The 19,059-nt window shown below is 47.9% G+C and overlaps 1 protein-coding gene across 1 annotated transcript; it reads right to left on the bottom strand.

Moving 5' to 3' along the window:
- Positions 1-617: 617 nt before the first annotated feature.
- Positions 618-18,382, bottom strand: Znf48 (zinc finger protein 48). The gene is made up of 3 exons (XM_059257584.1): positions 18,325-18,382; positions 5,396-5,620; positions 618-3,197 (listed from the first exon to the last, which is right to left on the bottom strand). The coding sequence occupies exons 1-3, from the start codon at positions 18,380-18,382 to the stop codon at positions 1,402-1,404; spliced, it is 2,079 nt and encodes a 692-aa protein (XP_059113567.1). The 3' UTR covers positions 618-1,401.
- Between the last annotated feature and the right edge of the window lie 677 nt (positions 18,383-19,059).

Genomic DNA, 19,059 nt, shown 5'->3' on the forward strand with positions numbered 1-19,059 from the left:
GAGGCCAGCTCCTTTCCCTGCCTACTGATGCTTTACTCAGGACAAGATGGGGACCAGCTTTCTGCTGCAGAGGAAGCTCTAGTCCTGGGGAAGTAACACAACTCAAAGGCCCGAGGAGGTGGGTCTCCCAGCATCCTGGCTGGTGATGAATTAGCATCCAAACTTTCTGAACATGTCCCAGGGAGCTTGGCAACAGCCACTTCACTGATAACCAGCTTTCCGAGTCCCAGTCACTGGCCTTCCCTCCTTGGCATTTCACATTCTTCTTTTCAAGGGTCATGCTCCAGTTTGTAGCTAAGTTTTTGTTAACAACCAGACCTTAGCCTAGGAAATCGGCTGACAGAACTGAAGACTTTTTCTTTGGGTCTGGATCTCACTAGACTGTCCTGGATCCCAGTGAGCCTCCTAAATTCTGGGATTACAGGCATGAGCCAGGACACTTGCCTTCAATGAGAGCAGCTAAATCATCTAAGGCAATCTATTTAACAAACTTAAGGCAAGGGACCCATGTAAGTTTATCACGGCGGAGGGCTTTACCTCCAACAGTGCTTCTGTACCAACTTCAATCCTTGCTGGAGTTTGTATTTATCCATGTACACACACACACACACCAAACCTCAGACAAGGGACAGTTTATTAGTAAGGAGACAGATGCTTGGCTGTGGAGACTTGAAGCTTCTCTGGCCTCACTGGCCCTGCCCTTGCAAGGGCCCTCAAAGCACAGACTTATGCTCTTTCCCAAAGGGCCATTCCTGGATACAACCACATCCAGTGATCCACAGGTAGAGGTGGAAACTGCCTGCGCCACAGCAATACTTCCCCCCCCCCTAGGGTAGTCAAGATGTCCCTGCCTTGTTTTGACACCTTAAATTCAAACAATCCATGTTCTCCCAGCCTAAGGTTGGGAGGATTAAGGTTTTTTTTTGTGGGTTTTGTTTTTGTTTTTGTTTTTTTTTTTTTTTTTTTGCTTTTTGCTTTACCATGTAGTCCTGGCTGACCTAGAACTCTCTATGTAGAGCAGTCTGGCCATGAATTTGAGATCCGCCTGCCTTTGCCTCCCGAGTGCTGGAATAAAGGTTGTACACTACTGTGCCCAGCAAAGGGATGCATTCTTAACAAAAGGCAGCAGGATTTTAGAGTTGAGTCCAGCTTACCAACTTTACAAGTATGACGAGCTTCCTCTGCTGGGCAGTGTTCTAGAAGCTGTGGTACAGCTCATACTGGCGAGGTTCCCAACACCTAGCCAAGAGTTTCCTGAGCATGAACATTATGGTCTTCAATCTGTTTCTATTTTCATCCTCCCTCCACATCCCTCCCACCATTTCCCAGGCTTTTCTCTGCCTTCGGCAGCAGATACCCTCCCTCTGGTACCCTGGGCCTCTACCCTCCCTGGACTCCCCGTCACTCTATTCCAGCTGGTGACTCCTCCTGGAGGAGAGGCCTTGACAGACCATCCCCTATCCCAAAGGGCCTTAAGACCATATGCCCACGCTGGTGCTTGATCCGGGCAGAGCTATCACTGAACCCTTTGCCACACTCGGAGCATTTGTATGGCTTCTCCCCAGTGTGTGTACGCCTGTGCTTGACTAGATCTGAACTCCGGGGGAACTCTTTCCCACAGAAGCCACACACATGAAGCTGGCTGGGTCCAGAGGGCTGGCCCCGCACTCGAGACTGAGGGACCATGGGTATAGGACCAGGTGGGTTATGTGGCCGCAGGAGGGTAGATGGTGGTGGTGGTCTGGTGCGTTCGCCCTGGTGGGTTCGGAGGTGCTTGACTCGGGCGGAACTGTCAGCAAAACCCTTGCCACACTCAGGACAGAGGTAGGGTTTCTCCCCTGTATGCACACGATGGTGTTTCACCAGATCAGAGCTTCGGCGGAAGCCTTTGCCACACTCAGGACACTTGTGGGGCTTGTCACCTGCCAGTGGTGGGGGAGGCTCCCCGGCCTGTGGACCCTCAGGCTCTGGTTCCAAGCCGGGCAGGCCAAAGGGCCCATCACTGGAATGTGAAGGGCTCCGAGGTGTCAGGGAGGGGCTAGTGACAAGCGGAGGTGGAGGTGGGCTGAGGATGAGGGGGGCTACAGGGTACGCGGAGAAACTGAAGTCCTGGGGCTCCACGTGGGTAAGGCGGTGACGCAGAAGCGTGGAGCTGAGACTAAAGGTACGGTTACACTCCGGGCAGGCGTGAGGCCTCTGGCCGCTGTGGGTGCGGAGATGCTTCACCCGGGCAGAGCTGTCGGCAAAGCATTTGCCACACTCGGGGCACAGGTAGGGCTTCTCGCCTGTGTGCACCCGCAGGTGCTTCACCAGGTCAGAGCCCCGGGCAAACTCCTTCCCACACACATCACAACCAAAGGGTTTGGGTCCCAGGTGACTGCGCTGATGGCTCAGGAGGCTGCAGCTCAGCACAAACCTCTTGCCACAGTCAGGACAGATGTACGGCTTGTCCTGGGCCTTGGGTCTCGGTGCGGCTGTCGGAGCTGCCGGAGATGGCTGCCGCCGGGGAACCACTGGCCGGGGAAGCTGCTCCCCTCGGTGTGTCCGCTGATGCTTGATTCGGGCGGAGCTGTCCCCAAAGCCCTTGCCACAGATACCACACTTGTAGGGCTTCTCCCCTGTGTGAGTCCGCTGGTGCTTCACCAGGTCAGAGCTCTGCCGGAAGCTTTTCCCACACTCCCCACAGATAGTGGGGCGCTCACCAGCAGGAACCCGGGACCGAGGCATCTTGGGAGGGCCCGAGGCTGGTGTCCGCACTCTGTAGGGCTTCTCCCCAGAGTGAGTCCGTTGGTGTTTGATTCGGGCGGAGCTGTCCCCAAAGCCCTTGCCACAGACTCCACACTTGTAGGGCTTCTCCCCTGTGTGAGTCCGCTGGTGTTTCACCAGATCTGACATCTGCCGGAAGCTCTTGCCACACTCACCACACACGGCGGCAGCTCGGTCATTACTAGCCTGTCCCCAGCGGGGTTCTCCCAGGACCCTGGGGACGGGGTCTCGAGGCTGTCGCTTTCCAAGCCCCTCTCTGTGGACCCATAAGTCATCCCAGCTCTGAATGCCTTCAGGTTTGAGAGAAGCATTTCCTACTTCATGATCTGGGGCTAATTGTTCCTCTTCCTTGAACTCTAAGCCATTCTCCTCCTGTGGAGTATGTTCAAACTCATCCACCAGACAAACCTCCATATTCTCACTCCCTAGAACTGGGGAAAGAAAACAGAATTATAAATCTCACCCTTCGGCTCAACCTCACTTTTTCTTTTAGTGCTGCTAAAGTGGAACCCGGGGCCTCTACCCCGAGTGGTAATTTCCCCAGTAAGACTTAACAATGGATGACCCCCTGACTTTTTCTCCCTCTCTACTGAATTTAGGGAGCACTAACTACCTGTCTCTCAATAATTATAAGTACCACTGTGCTGCATCCCTAGCTCTTTTTGTTTTATTTTGAAACATGAGTTTGGATAACCTGCCCAGGCTGGTCTTAAACTTTCAATCTTGGCGGGCATGGTAGCACATGCTTCTAATCACAGCACTGGGGGGGGGGGGGGAGGGGGGCCAGAGCCAAGCGGATCGGACTTCAAGGCCAGCCAAGAAGGCTACAAAGTAAGAACTTGTTTCGAAACAACCATTCTCAGCCTACCAAATCCTGGGATTATAGGTATGTACCACCATCCTGGCTTACCATGTTTTTAAGCAACAACCACTAAACTAAACAATACGGAACCCTCAAAATCCTATCAATAATATTCTCTTTATTTTTACACTCATGGAAACAAAGAAAATTAATTTCCTTTTTCTTCTCTTTCTTTCTTTGGTTTTCTTTTTCTTTTTTTTTTTTTTTGTAGCAGGCCTTCTTTTTAGCATCCAACCAGTTCCCAAATCATGACACGGAGACTTATTAGTTATGAATGCTCAGCCTTATCTTATGCTTGTCCCACTAACTCTTCTAACTTAAATTAACCCGGTTCTCTTCATCTACATTTTGCCTCAGGCTTTTTACCTTACTTTCTTCCTGTCCTACTCTGTGTCTTGCTGATGGGCTGGCCCTGGGTGACTGACTCCCTTTTTCTCTTTTTCCTCTTCTCCTACTTATTCTCTCTGCCTGCCAGCTCCACCTATCCCCCCTCTGCCTAACTATTGGTCATTCACCTTTTTATTAGACTCGTCAGGTGCAGGCAAAGCAACACATCTTTACATAATTAAACAAATGCAGCATAAACAAATGTAACACATTTTTGCTTAGTTAAATAAACATTCCACATTTTTTTCCTTTTTTTTTTTTTTTTTTTGGTTTTACAAGACTTTACAAGACTATCCTGGAACTTGCTCTGTAGACCAGGCTGGCCTTGAACTCAAAGAGACCTGCCTGCCTCTGCCTCCTGAGTGCTGGGATTAAAGCTGTTTTCCACCATCACCCAGCTTTCCCCTGCCCCAGAGAGGGTTTCTCTGTGTAACCCTGGCTGTCCTGGAACTCACAAAGATCCTCCTGCCTCTGCGCCTCCCAAGTACTGGGACTAAAGGCCTGGACTACCACCACCCAACTAAAGTAATTTTCTTAAGGCTGGAAAGTTAGAGAACAGTCAAGTTTCTAATTTGCATCTACCCAAGCCTGTGTTATATTACAGTATCTCTATTTAGAAAACCTAGTATGGGATCTTCCTACTCAATCTGTTTTGCTTTTTTCCTTCAGTTTTTGAAACATTCTTACTATAGTGCCCAGGGTGGCTTTGAATTCTCCACCCCCCTGGGATTACAGGTACATGGAGAATAGACCACTGGCTCTATTCTGTCCCTTGTAACTTCAATGACTCTACATGTACTTACTTCCTTACAGATACTGTGGGGTGGTGGGAGAAATGACCAGGTAGCAAGGACTATCTATAACTGTGGGTTCCTAACAACTCTGTTGTCACAAGAGACAAGAGATAAGAAGTCAAGGACGCGCATCACTCAGGCAGCAAAGAGAAAACTATGGAAAGGAATGGGGTTATTTGGGAAAGGATACTGAGACTAGTCGGAGTAAACAAGGTTTGTACGTTAACACTAGGTTCACGAAAGGCTTTTAATTAACAGAAATAAGGAAGGCGAGGAAGGCTTTGAGAAGGGAGCCAGGATTAGAGCTGGATTTACACCAGTCTTGCTGCAGAAAGCATGCAGAGGACAGGGCAGGGGAGGTTATCACAACTGAGCCCCGAGGCCTGTGCAGAGCCGAGGCAGAACGGACGAGTGGAGGCCCGCGGGGGAGGGGAGCGGGCCGTGGAGGATGGCCGCCCCCCGGCCTGGCACACAGTAGGTGCTCAGAGACGCTGGCTCCTTGCCCTCGGGTTCTGCTCCCGCGCCCCTTCGCCCACGTCCGACGTTCCCGGGTCCCCAAGAAGCCATTACCTGGCGGCGCCCTCACCTGTGCCGACGGCCGAGCGGCGGAGCTCGCTGCCTCGGGGTTCCGCCGCGTGCTGCACCGTCGTCGGCCCGCGACCGGGGCGCGGCTCCGGTGACCCCGCGGGCACTCGCCGTCCCCTTCCCCGCTGCCGCCAGCGGCTCCGCTGCGGGCTCCGCGCCACGCCGGGAGGGGGCTCGACCCACGTCCCGGGCGCCGCGGGGCGGGACGGGAAGCGGAAGCACGGGCCTCAGCGAGCCGCTCTAGGACCCGGAGGAGCCGCGGGCTCGGCGGCCACGGCGGCCACGGCGGCCACGGAGACCGCTCTAGCGGGACCCCGCGGCCTTGGCGGCGTGCCTCCCCGGCTCGGCTAGCGGGCGCGGTGGGGCCCGGCCGCCCGCGCGGGACAACGGGCCAGGAGCCCGGGGATCGGGTGGGAGAGACCTTGGCAGACAAAGGGCTCCGGAGACCCGGCGGGCGGGCGGGCGGGCGGGGCGGGGCGCCGAGGCGGGGGAAACAAAGCCCGGCTCGGGGTGGGGGCTGGGCTGGGGCTCGGCACCGAGCTCAGCCTGCCCGGTCCTCGCCTGAAAGCCACGAGTCAGGACACTGTCGGCGGCGAGGGGCACACAGTGGCAGGAGCTAGAGACGGGGTACCGGAGACAAAGAGATGTAGAAGCAAGATAAGAGACGGCCAGTCACCCGAGCGGAGTCGTGGGCCCTAAGATGCGGAGAGCCTGGAGAGGAACGGGCGGGAGGCAGGACAAAGGACCCCGGGCAGAGACAAAGGTGGAGACAAAGAAAGGCTGCCAGCGGAGGTCAAGCCCAGGGAGAGAGTGGAGAGTTAAACCCTGCCTCCATCTTGGTGGGGCCGTCTTCCACGGGACCCAGTCCCGGGAAGCAATCCCAGGAACTTGGGTGGTAGGCAGGCTTCCCTTTGTAGAGGTGAGTGCCTGGAGTCTTCGGTCCTGCCACAGAAAAGAGACGATGACGGCGTTTTTAATTCATATGTATTAGCATCTTACATTAAAGCAGAAGTTTGAGATAAAGTTGAAATATGAATCATCGGTCCCTTGAGTGCTACCAGTTTTAAAGGAAAGCATACAAATCATTAGACATAAGAGAATCGGGGCCAGTGGGGTGGCTCAGTGGTTAAAGGTGATTGTCACCAAGCTTGACATCTCAGTTCTATCCAGGGAACCCACACAGTGGAAAGAGGGTACAAGTTGTCCTCTGACCACATGCACCCGTGCAATGCGCCCCCCATTACTCCAAATTAAAGAAATTCTAACTTAAAAAAGAAACTAAAAATTGCTAGGTGTTGTTAATCCCAAAGATGGGAGGAAAGACCACCGACCCAAATTATCATGGCCAAACTCATTAAAGCAAGTTTTTTTATTCATGTAACCTCCCCTCAGGCAGGTCTCAAGAGCATTGGACTGGGCAGGTAAGGTTTTAATAGCTCCAGGGTAGGGGGTTTCCAAATGGGGTATTTGGCAGGCAAATAGGTGGGTTTGTTGTATATGGGATGTGGGTGTAGGTTCACGAGGGTCTGTGGAATCGAGACAGAGGCTCACGCCTTTGATCCCAGCACTTGGGAGGCAGAGGCAGGCAGATTTCTGTGAGTTTGAGGCCAACTTGCTTTACAGTGAGAGAGTTCCAGGATATACACAGAGAAACCCTGTCTCAAAAAAGAGAGACAGACAGACAGATTGAGAATTAAAGCTGGAGAGGTGGCTTGGTGATTAAGAGCATGCACTGCTCTTACAGAGGACCAACGTCAGCTCCCAGCACCCACATCTAGCGGTGCTGATGTGGGTAACTCGTTCCAGGGGAATCCCTTCTCTGGTTTCCTAGGGCACCGAACTCACAAGCACAAATACACACACACACCCTACACACACAGTCACATATACATAAAAATAAAATAAGAGGCCAGTGGCGCACGCCTTTAATCCCAGCACTCAGGAGGCAGAGCCAGGTGGATCTCTGTGAGTTCAAGGCCAGCCTGGGCTACAGAGCGAGATCCAGGACAAAGCTACACAGAGAAACCCTGTCTCGAAAACCTAAATAAATAAATAAATAAATAAGAGAGACACTTAAATGGACCTATCCAAGTTTTGTTTTGTTTTTAAAGGAATTGGATGGGGACAGATAGATTAGTGGTAGAAGCAGAGACAGTTTATTAAGGAAGAAAACATTTCCAAGAGAGGAAGTGGGCCAGAGCTGGGGGACAGGTTAGAAGCTCAGAGGTGCTCATGCCTGACGGATTGGGATCTTTAGAGGTCATCTGTATAACACACTTATGGCACATACTCTCTGCTCTGTCAGCCTTGCTGGTGTGGGTATTTCCAGTTTTCCTTCCTGCCAGCTGCTTTCTTTCATGTGCTAATTTTGACCTCACTCTTCACCCTACTGTCCTGTTACTTAACACTAACACTCTAGGGGCTTGAGGCCGGAAGATCCCAAAATTGAGGCCATCCAGGGTTATGTACGCTATATCTCAATAAACAAATTAATTTTTTTTTTTTTTCAAGACAAGGATTATCTGTGTAACAGAGCCCTGGGTGTCCTGGAACTCGATTTCTAGACCATTAAAGTTATACGTCACCACTGCCCGGCCCAGACTGTTCCTGTACCAGTCCTCTACACCACAGGCCCTTAGTCATTTAGCTTGGTTCAGAGGCCAGGCCATTGGTCTTGGACTGAGCTATGTTACTGGCATCCAGACTCCCCAAAGGCCTGTCTTGGGACTTCTTAACCATCACAAAGCCTGAGCCAAATCAGTTGAATCCTGAAACTATAATGACAGATTTGGAATCGGGTTGGTCAAAGCTTTGAAAAATAAATTTCAAAACGTTATCATAGGACTGAGGAGATGGCTCAGAGGGTAAAGTGCCTGTTAGCATTCAGGCGTCTGTGCTGGCCTGCCCTTAGGGTCCTGACAGGATACATCCTCAGCCGCAGCCACTAAGAGCACCTACTGTGCGCATGTGCTACATTCTCATATAAAAGGCGGGCCCTGCCTGGCTCTCACCTTTCTCTTCCTTCACGCTCCACCCCAGGGACCAGTCTCTGCCCCTTCTCTGTCCCTTCTCTACCCTCCCCTCAATAAACCCCCCACGTGGACCCTGTGGTATGGTGTGACTCCTTCCTGCCGTTTTTTTAAAATACAAATATGGTGCCATGACTCGGGTTCGAACCAAGGTTGCTGCGGGCACAACGCAGAGTACTAACCACTATACGACCCTAAGGGCAGGCCAGTACAGATGCCCGAATGCTAACAGGGCCTGCTGCTCAAACATGAAGACCTAAGTTCAGATCCCCAACAACCATGTAAAAGCCAGGCGTGGTAGCCGATCTGTAACCTAAGTGTTGGCAGGGAGAATCAGGCAGCTGCCGGTTGTTCGGGGCTCACTGACCAGCCAGCCAATCAAAACAGCAATCTCCAGCTTCAGTGAGAGACCCTGTCTCAAAAACTAAGGTAAGAATGAGGAAGGGGCTGAAGAGATGGCTCAGTATTCTTCCAAAGGATCCGGGTTCAATTCCCAGCACTCACATGTCAGCTCACAACTGTCTGTAACTCCAGTTCTAGGGGATCTGACTCCCTCACACAGACATACATGCAGGCAAAACACCAATGCATATAAAATAAAATTTAAAAAAAGGGTGGTTGTGGAAGACATCCCCTTGTTATCTCTGACTTCCTCCTGCACCTGCACAGGTGAGTACACCCACATGCACACAAACACATGCACATGTAAAATATCGCCAGTAAACCTGGTCTTTCGCTGGGCGGCAGTGGCGCACGCTTTTAATCCCAGTGTTAGGCAAAGCCAGGCAGATCTCTCTGAGTTCAAGGCCAGCCTGGTTCTACAGAGCGAGATCCAGGAAAGGCACAAAGCTACACAGAGAAACCCTGTCTCGAAAAAACCAAAACCAGTAGACTCAAAGATCTACCTGCCCCTGCCTCCAGTGCTGAGATTAAAGGCATATACCACCACATCCAGCTCAAGCTTTTGTTAAAGATAGGTACAATTGGATTATAGTCTTCAGGTTCATCTGAACTTGGTGTCACCTTATTGTGATAACCTTGAGAGCATTTTCCACCAAGTTAGCCTCATATGTACAATAACACATCTTACTGAGGAAAGGATTCTCATTGTTCACAAGTCTGTTGGTCTTGCACACTGTCACATTCGCTTGCTAGATCATTTTAGATACTAGTCTGTTTACATAATGAGCTAACCTCACAGAGAAGCTCTGGAGTCTAAGATTGTTGTAAAAATTAATTTATTTGTGTTTTCTTGTATTGACAATAAAAATCTTTACTACTTTCTCAAAAAAAAAAAAAAAAAAACCAAACCAAAACCAAACAAACAAAAAACTTCGTCTTTCCTTTGGCCCAAAACATTCGATAGGAAATACAGATAATACGGCAATAAAGAAAACTACACCTTAAAAATGCATCACTGGCAACGACAAGATGAGTCAGAGGGTTAAGGTCCAAGGGTAAAGGGACTTGCCACCAAGTCTGAAAACCTCCATTTGATCCCCGGGACTCCCACATGGTGGCAGCAGAGAGCTGATTTTGGCAAGTTGTCCCCTGACCTCTATACTTGCAGTATGACATGCATTCACCCCTCACGATAAATAAAAATTTTAAAAGAAAGAAAGAAGGGGGTCATGGTAGTTCTCTCCTTTAATCTCAGCACTTGAGAAGCAGAGGCAGGGAGAATTCTATGAGTTCTAGGCCAGCTTGATCTATACAGAGTGAGCTCCAGGCCAGCTAGGGATATATGGTGAGACCTTGTTCAAAAAACAAAAAGACATATACATAAATACCTACGTATAGGCAAAGAGGAAAATCTAGAAGAATACATAGTAAGCTGGTGTTATATTAATACAGAGATATTAGATTAAAAGTTTCTAATTCATATAAAAACATAATTAGCTTATAAAATGACAGGTTTCCTAATGGTATTTTTGTTTATTTGTCTTGTTTTGTTTTTGTTTCTTGAGACAGGGTTTCTCTGTGTAGCCTTGGCTATTCTGGAACTCATTCTGTAGACCAGACTAGTCTCGAACTCAGAGATCTGCCTGCCTCTGCCTCCTGAGTGCTGGGATTAAGAGAGTGAACCACCAATGCCCAGCCCTAATGGTATTTTTTATACATATTTCATTTTGGTTGATTGTTTCCCATGGCCATCAGCTCTTCTCCTATTGCTTTGACCCCCCCTTTAACTCCTGTACCCCCTTCCATTTGATAGCGCATGCATTCTATTGTCCTCCCCACCTCTCACTTTTTAGAAGAGGTTTATTTATTTATTTTGGTTTTATGAGACAGGGTCTTTCTATGTAGCCGTGGCTGGCCTGGAACTCACTATGTAGTAATGATAAGTTTTTTTGCATCCTGATAAACCTCTCCACCGGCAGCAATCCAAATCAGACCAAATCAGACTGAACTAGAAAAAGCCTCGGTTCCGAATTAGAAAAAGCCCAGGTTTAATGCCTAAAGTGTTCCTGATTGATTCTCTGCCCCCCCCCCCCCAGGAGACAGGGATGAGAGACTAGAAAACCATGTGTCTGTTTTCTGGCATGAAGCTTAAACACTCTGTGGGAGGGGGCTTGAGTCTCTCTGGGGGAGGAGCCATGTTTGGCGAGCTTTGAAGGGGCGGGTTTGGGGAAAGATGGGGAGGGGAGTTGAGGTGGATCGTCCACCAGAACATAGACCAAGTTGGTATCAAACTCACAGATATCCACCTGCCTCTGCCTCTTGGGTGCTGGGATTAAAGGTGTGCACCACCTTGCGAGGTGAAAAGGTAATATTATTGTTGGTTGTGGTAGTGGTGGTGGTGTGTGTGTGGGTTTGTGCACATAAATACAGTGTCCATGGAGGCCAGGAGAGCCTGTGGGGTATAGCAGGCTTTCTTTGGGCCTCTAACCAGCTTCCAAATCATGACACGGAGACTTCTTATTAATTATGAATGCTCAGCCTTAGTTTAGTTTAGGCTTGTTTTTGTATAGCTCTTTTTTTTTTTTTTTTTTTTTTGGCTTTTTGGCTTTTTGAGACAGGGTTTCTCTGTGTGGCTTTGGAGTCTGTCCTGGAACTTGCTTTGTAGACCAGGCTGGCCTCGAACTCACAGAGATCCACCCGAGTCCTGGGATTAAAGGCGTGCGGCCACCGCCACCCAGCTTTATCTCTGTTTTGCCTCAGGCCTGTTTACCTTTCTTTCATTCTCTATGTCCTATATGCACTTCTCCCTCTGCGTCTGGCTGGCTGGTGGCTGCTGGGCTCTCCGGCCCAGGTGTCTCCCCCTCTTTATCTTCCTTTCTTTGCTCTCTCTTGAGCCTAGATTCCTCCTCTTAACTTATTCTCTCTGCCCATCAGTCCTGCCCATCCTTCCTCTGACTAGCTATTGGCTGTTCAGCTTTCTATTAGATCAATCAGGTGCTTAGGCAGGCAAGGTGAAACAGCAACATGTTTGCCTAGTTAAACAAATGCAGCATAAACAAATGCAACACACCTTTACATAGTTAAACAAATGCAGCATAAACAAATCCAACACACCTTTACATAGTTAAACAAATGCAGCATAAACAAATGCAACACACCTTTACATAGTTAAACAAATGCAGCATAAACAAATGCAACATACCTTCACATAGTTAAAGTAACAGTCCACAACAGTAGGATCCTCTGGAGCTGGAGTTACAGAAGGTTGTGAGCCACCCTACATGGGTGCTTGGAACCAAACTTGGGTCTCTGCAAGAACAGTGTGTGTTCTTAATGGCCAAGCTACCTCTCCAGACCCCACCTCCTCTCTTAAAGCTTCTTTCCCCCCATCTCATGGACCCCTTCCTACTTTCCTGGTCTTTACCCACATATACAACCATCCAGATACACACATTGAAGAATTAGAAGCCAGGATCTGCATATGAGAGAACATATGTTTGTCTTTCTAAGCAGGTTACCTCACTTAATGTAATGTTTTCCAGGTCTATCTCACCTTCCTGAAATTTTCCTAATTACATTTTCTTTAGAGCTGAATAAAACCCCATCGTGGATAAGCACCACACTTTGAGTATCCACTCACTATCTGTCTTCATTTCCTGGCTGTCGTGAAAAGATAGGTGTGGGATGAGCAGGTGTCCCTGTGGCGAGCTTCCGCTTCTCAGTACACAGCCTTGAGTGGTACAGCTGGGTCATGTGGTAGGTCTAGATTTTTGTTTGTTTTCCTTTAAAACGGGGTCTCTCTATGACATAGTCTATGTAGTCCAGCCAGGTCTGGAACTCGGTATGTAGACCGGGCTAATCTGTAATCCACAGAGATCTACCTGCCTCTGTCTCCCTAATGCCATGAGTAAAGGCATAGGTTGCCACATCCTGCTATTTTTAGTTTGTTTTTTAAACTTTATTATTTTATTTGGGTGAGTGTTTATACATCTGTGCAGCACTAGTATAATACCTGGTACTCCCAGAAGACCGCATTGGATTCCCTAGAATCAGAGTTGGTGATGGTTGTGGGCCACCCGGGGTGCTGGGAATTGAACCTAGGTCCTCTGCAAGAGCAGCAAGTGCTCTGAACCACTGAACTGTGTCTCCAGCTCCTACTTTTAGTTTTTCAGAGAAACATCTACACTGATTTCCACAGTGGCTGTATGAGTTCTCACTCTGGCCAGGAACGGATAAGGGCTCTCCCTTTCCCACATTTTCCCCAGAACTTGTTGTCATGTTTTCTTGAGCTAGCCGTACTGACTGGGGTGAGACGGAGTCTCAGAACAGTTCATTTGTGTAATTTGTTGGTATGTGTGTGATGAGATGGAGAGGATGTGCCGAGGCATAGTGGGAATCAAAGGACAACTTCGTGGAGTTGGCTCTCTCCATCCACATTCTTGTGGGTCCCAGGAATTGAACTCAGGTCACCAGCAGTGTGCAACAAGCATCTTTACCTACTGGTCAACTCTCCAGCCCTCCTCAAAGCGGCTTTCATCTGCATTTCCTTGACAGCTGGGATATCGGGCACATTTAAGAATATTTGTTGGCTATTGTATTTCTTCTTTTGAGAACCACCTGCTTAGTGCATGTTCCCGTGTGTTGCAGACAGGTTGGTTTGTTTATAGTTCTCTCTGTCTGTCTGTCTCTCCCCACCCCCTCTCTGTATGTGTGCACACTGTGTGGGTGCATGCTCTCTGGTGCTCCTCCTCTGATGCTCTCGGCCTTCCTCTTTTGAGACAAGGTCTCTGATTGAACCTAGGATTTGCCCTTTGGCAGCCAGCAAGCCTCAGCCATCCTCCTGTCTCCGTTCTGCCCCCCTCCGCAGCACTGGGTTCTATGTGAGTTGTCGCCTAGTATATTGTGATGTAGGATTTTACCCACTCGGCCATCTTGCCAATCCAAAAAGCATATGAGTGCTACACAGCTGAACTCAGGTGCTCATGCTTGCACAGCAAACGTTGTTACCACTGAGCCTTCTCCTCAGCCCCTAGTTCCTAGTTTTTATAATTCTTCCTTTCTTCTTCCTCCTCCTCCTCTTCCTCCTTCTTCTCTTCCTTCTCCTTCCTTTTCTTCCTCCTGCTCCTTCTTGGGTTTTTTTTTTTTTTTTTGGTTTTTTGAGACAGGGTTTCCCTGTGTAGCTTTGCACCTTTCCTGAATCTCGCTCTGTAGACCAGGCTGGCCTCGAACTCACAAAGATCCGCCTGGCTCTGCTGGGATTAAAGGCGTGGGCCACCACCGCCTGGCTTTCTTTTGTTTTTTTTTTTTTTTTTTTTTGAGACTGGGTTTCTCTGTATAGTTCTGACTATCCTGGAACAATCACTGTGGTGTAGATCAGTCTGGCCTAAAGCGCAGAGATCTGCCTGCCTCTGCCTCCTGAGTGCTGGGATTAAAGGTGTGCACAGTGCCAAGGTTTTTTTTCTTATGGTTTATTTATTTTATGGGCTCAAGGGGCAGCTTGTAACCACCTGTAGCAACTTCAGCTCCAGGGGATCCAATGCCTTCTTCTGGCCTCCAAGTGCACCTATACACACATGTGGTGCACACACACTTAAATAACAATAAATATTTTAAAAGATGTATTTGTTTTTAATTATGTATATGTATATGTGGGTATGTGCACAGGCGTGCAGTTGCCCATGGGGGCCTGAGGAATTGGATCTCCTGGAGCTGGAGTTGCAGGCAGGTGTGAGCTGATGAGGGTGTCGGGAACTGAATTCAAGTCCTCTGCAGAACAACACATGCCCTTAACCACTGAGCCATCTCTCCAACTCCTGCACTTCTTCATTTATTCTAGATATGAACCCTTGTCTGAAACAGCTGGTGAAGATTTTCTTCCATTCTGTAGTCTGTCTATTCACTTTGTCCATAGGTTCTTTTGCATGGAGAGGCCTTCTAATTTTATAGAATACCATATGTTAATTCTTGGGACTATTTCCTGTGCTACTGGGTTTCTAGCCAGACATTTCTTTCCTATATCTAAATCTTGAGGTGTTTCTGTTTAGCAGTTTCAACATTTCTGGTTTTATTTTATTTTATTTTTTATTTATTTATTTATTTATTTATTTATTTATTTAATTTATTTGGTTTTTCGAGACAGGGTTTCTCTGTGTAGCTTTGCGCCTTTCCTGGGACTCACTTGGTAGCCCAGGCTGGCCTCGAACTCACAGAGATCCGCCTGGCTCTGCCTCCCGAGTGCTGGGATTAAAGGGGTGTGCCACCACCGCCCGGCTTATTTTATTTTTAAATTTTATTTTATTTTAACTCATGTGTATGAGGGCTTCACCTGCATGTATGTCGTCTGTACACCATGTAAATTGTAGTAAAGCCATCTTCACAATATTAATGCTGCCGGTCCAGGAGCATGGAAGGTCTTTCTATGGTTTAGAGTCTCCAACTTCTTTCATTGTCTTCAAGTTTTCCTTATACAGATCTTTCCTAATTGGTTGGGTTTATTGCTAGATAATTTATGTACAGAACATATAAAGTGACAGAACAGGTTTTCAAACAAATTCATATTGTGACTACTTTTAGAAATATACTGTTATGGGTCTGGGGTCATTCAGAGATTCACCAGTCTGACCATTAGCAAATTGTAACAAGGAAGAGGCTTTTATTTCATATACTGGCGCCAGGTCTACTCCTGGGATTCAGGATTCCAAAGTATAGCGCCCAGCCACCCCAGTCGGGATTGTAAAGGCAAATAACACAGAGTTACAGTCGGTCTAAGTGCAAGCAGAAAGTCCTCTGGAGCAAAGCAAAGTTTGTTTACAGAAGCAGAAACAGCAGTTGACCTTATGACCTTGCATAAACAACAGATTTGTTAAAATTATACAAGACCAGGCAATTACAAAAATCAACCCTTAACAGCCCTTACCGTTCTGAAGTCCAATTTTGTTTTATAGTTCTCTTAAGTACAGTAATTTTAAACTTTTAATCATAGAGTGAGCCATCAACATAACGGTAGCCATCCCAATACATGTAAGCCTATGTCTAGGCAAAGGGGCAATCTAGGAGAGTAAATATTAGTAAATATTAACATGGTTCTACCAGTGTAGTGATGCATTAGGTTTAAGTTTCTCCAATTCATTTAACTTCCTCATTCTTCTTCTTTTATAAAATTATTTTTATAGATGTGAGTGTTTTGCCAGCATGTCTGTGCACCACGCATGTAGTGCCTGAAGAGGCCAGAAGAAGGCGTCAAATATCCTGGAACTGGAGTTATAAGCAGTTGTTAACTGCCATATGGGTGCTGGGAATAGGTCCTGTGAAAGAGCAGCCACTGCTCTTAGTCACTGAGCCATCTCTCTAGCCCCTAACATCCTCATTTTTCTATGACAACATGTTGACTGTATAAACAAATAAATGAATGAACATACATACTTCTTTGGTGTGGGATGGTCTTTCTGTATGCTGTGAATATGTGTCGCTACCACTGGTTAATAAAGAAGCTGCTATGGCCTATGGCAAGGCAGAATAGAGCCAGGCAGGGAATCCAAGCAGAGATACAGAAAGAAAGGAAGGCTGAGTCAGGGAAGGCACTGAGCTCTGCTGAGGAGCAAGATCTAATGGAACACAGGAAATGCCACACATCCACGTGGCAAAACAGAATTAATAGAATTAGGTTAATTTAAGAAGAAAGAGCTAGCCGGGCGGTGGTGGCGCACGCCTTTAATCCCAGCACTCGGGAGGCAGAGCCAGGCGGATCTCTGTGAGTTCAAGGCCAGCCTGGGCTACCAAGTGAGTTCCAGGAAAGGCGCAAAAACTACACAGAGAAACCCTGCCTCGAAAAACCGAAAAAAAAAAAAAAAAAAAAAAAGAAGAAAGAGCTAGCTAGTAATAAGCCTGAGCCATATACCAAACAGTTTGTGATTAATATGAGCCTCTTTGTGTTTATTTTATAAAAAAAACGGCTACTGCCTAGGCAGGACCAAGAAACTTCAGTCTACACTTCTTGGTTTGTTTTGACTTTTTTTTTTTTTTTTTTTTTTGGTTTTTCGAGACAGGGTTTCTCTGTGTAGCTTTGCGCCTTTCCTGGGACTCACTTGGTAGTCCAGGCTGGCCTCGAACTCACAGAGATCTGCCTGGCTCTGCCTCCCGAGTGCTGGGATTAAAGGCATGCGCCACCACCGCCCGGCGACATTTTTTTTTTTTAATTATTATTTTACATGTATGAGTATTTTGCCTCTATGTAACACCTATGTGGTTTTTTTTGGGGGGGGGTTGCTTTTTTTTTTTTCCCAAGACAGGGTTTCTCTGTGTAGTTTTTGGTGCCTGTCCTGGATCTCGCTCTGTAGACCAGGCTGGCCTCAAACTCACAGAGATCCGCCTCACTCTGTCTCCCCAGTGCTGGGATTAAAGGCGTGCGCCACTGCCATAGGCTGTAACACCTGTCTGTGAAACATCTTTTTGCCTAGAGTCGCCAGAGGCCAGAAGAGGTTAACTGATTCCCTGGAACTGAAGTTACAGAAAGTTGTGAGCCTCTATGTGGGTGCTGGGAATTGAACCTGGATCCTCTGGGAAAGCAGCCAATGCTCTTAGCATTGACTCATCTCTTCAGTCTCTTGTTTTTGTTTTTCCAAGACAGTGTTGCTATGTAGCCTCAGCTAGTCTGGTATACACTGTGTAGCCCAGGCTGGCCTCAGACTTTGGACAATCTCCCTGCCTCAGCCTGCCAAGTGCTGAGATTATGGGTGCAAGACACTGCAACTGGCTGCATTTTGCTCTTTTTGAAACAAATGAATCCCTCATGAAGGATAGATGGGATTTGGAAACAAACGACATATTTGTGAAGGATTCAAGTAAGAAGAGTTTGGATTACTTCCTTTCCTCATTCTCTATAATTTAATTTAAGACAGGTCTCAGCCAGGTAGTGGTGACAGTTAGGGCTACACAAAGAAGCCCTGTCTTGAAAAACAAAAACAAACAAACAAAAAAGACAGGTCTCAACATTCAGCTCAGACTGGCCTGGAACTTAAAATTTCCTGGCCTCAGCATCCCAAGTGCTAGGATTACATACAAGGATGGAAATTCATAGGCTTCTTTTTCTGTCCCTCCCTTCTCAGAGCCAGGAATAGAATCCAGGGCTTCACACTTCACACTCCAACTCCTCACAAGCCTGTTCAACCTGGTGAGAAATAAAGAGGAAGGGCAGTGGTACCCTGAGGAAGGATGTAATTATCCCTTTCTTTTTCTTTCTTTCTTTTTCTGAGACAGGGTTTCTCTGTGTAACAGCCCTGGCTGTCCTGGAACTCACTTTGTAGACCAGGCTGGCCTCAAACTCACAGAGATCCACCTGCCTCTGCCTCCTGAGTGCTAGGATTAAAGGTATGTGCCACCACTGCCCGGCTAATTATCACTTTCTTTTTGTTTGTATCTAATATAATTTCTCTGCTGACACTGTTATTGTGAGTGCTGTGAGTTGTGCTCATAACTTTCTTTCTCCTCCATGGATGCTAACCTAATTCTCCGTTTGGGTTGTCAGGGGTGTTAGGATTCTGCCACTCCTCCAGCTGCATCATCGCACATGCGCAATTCAATAGCTAAGCAAGGGGTCTTACGTCATCCGTGTGCTGCATGATTACTAATGCGCACAGCGTGGTCATGCAATCTGCTCATGTGTGGTGTAAGCCCACAGGCGCATGTGCAGGAGAATCCTTAAAAAGCCAGTCACAGACTCCTCCTCCCTCTTCTGCTCTCTCTTCCCTATCCCCCTCTCTCCCTGCACGTGTCTTTCACAGGCCTGGTCACTCTCTCTGTCCCCCCCACCCCTCAATAAAGCTCTGATACTGGGTTTTGTCGTGCCTTGTGACCTTTCTCGCATGGTAACAAGTGCCATATTTAAAACCAACAGGAGGTTCATAGAGAAGAGCAGTCTCTAGCTTTAGCTGACACTCCACTGTACTGCAGAGCTTCTGAGAGAATGAGCAACTTCTCCCAGAAGCTCACAGCATACACAAGGCACTATTCTGAAAGCTTTACGTGTGTGCACTAGCCCACATGCTAACACCTTCATTATGTCCTTTTTTGTTTGTTTGCTTATTTGTTTGTTTGTTTGTTGGTTTTTTGAAACAAGGTTTCTCTGTGTAGCCCTGGCTGTCCTGGAACTTATTTTGTAGCCCAGGCTGGCCTGGAACTCACAGAGATCTGGCTGCCTCTGCCTCCCAGTGCTGGGATTAAAGATGTGGGCCACCAC

The sequence above is a fragment of the Peromyscus eremicus genome, chromosome 1, assembly GCF_949786415.1.
Source record: "Peromyscus eremicus chromosome 1, PerEre_H2_v1, whole genome shotgun sequence".
NCBI lineage: Eukaryota > Metazoa > Chordata > Mammalia > Rodentia > Cricetidae > Peromyscus > Peromyscus eremicus.

Excerpts from the sequence above, each read along its gene's own strand:
- Znf48 (XM_059257584.1), bottom strand. The coding sequence starts at position 18,382 with ATGCAGCTGGAGGAGTGGCAGAATCCTAACACCCCTGACAACCCAAAC. Across the intron at positions 5,621-18,324 it reads CAACCCAAACGGAGAATTAG|GCCCGTGCTTCCGCTTCCCG; the intron begins GTTAGCATCCAT and ends CGGCTCGCTGAG. Across the intron at positions 3,198-5,395 it reads CCGCTCGGCCGTCGGCACAG|TTCTAGGGAGTGAGAATATG; the intron begins GTGAGGGCGCCG and ends TTCTTTCCCCAG.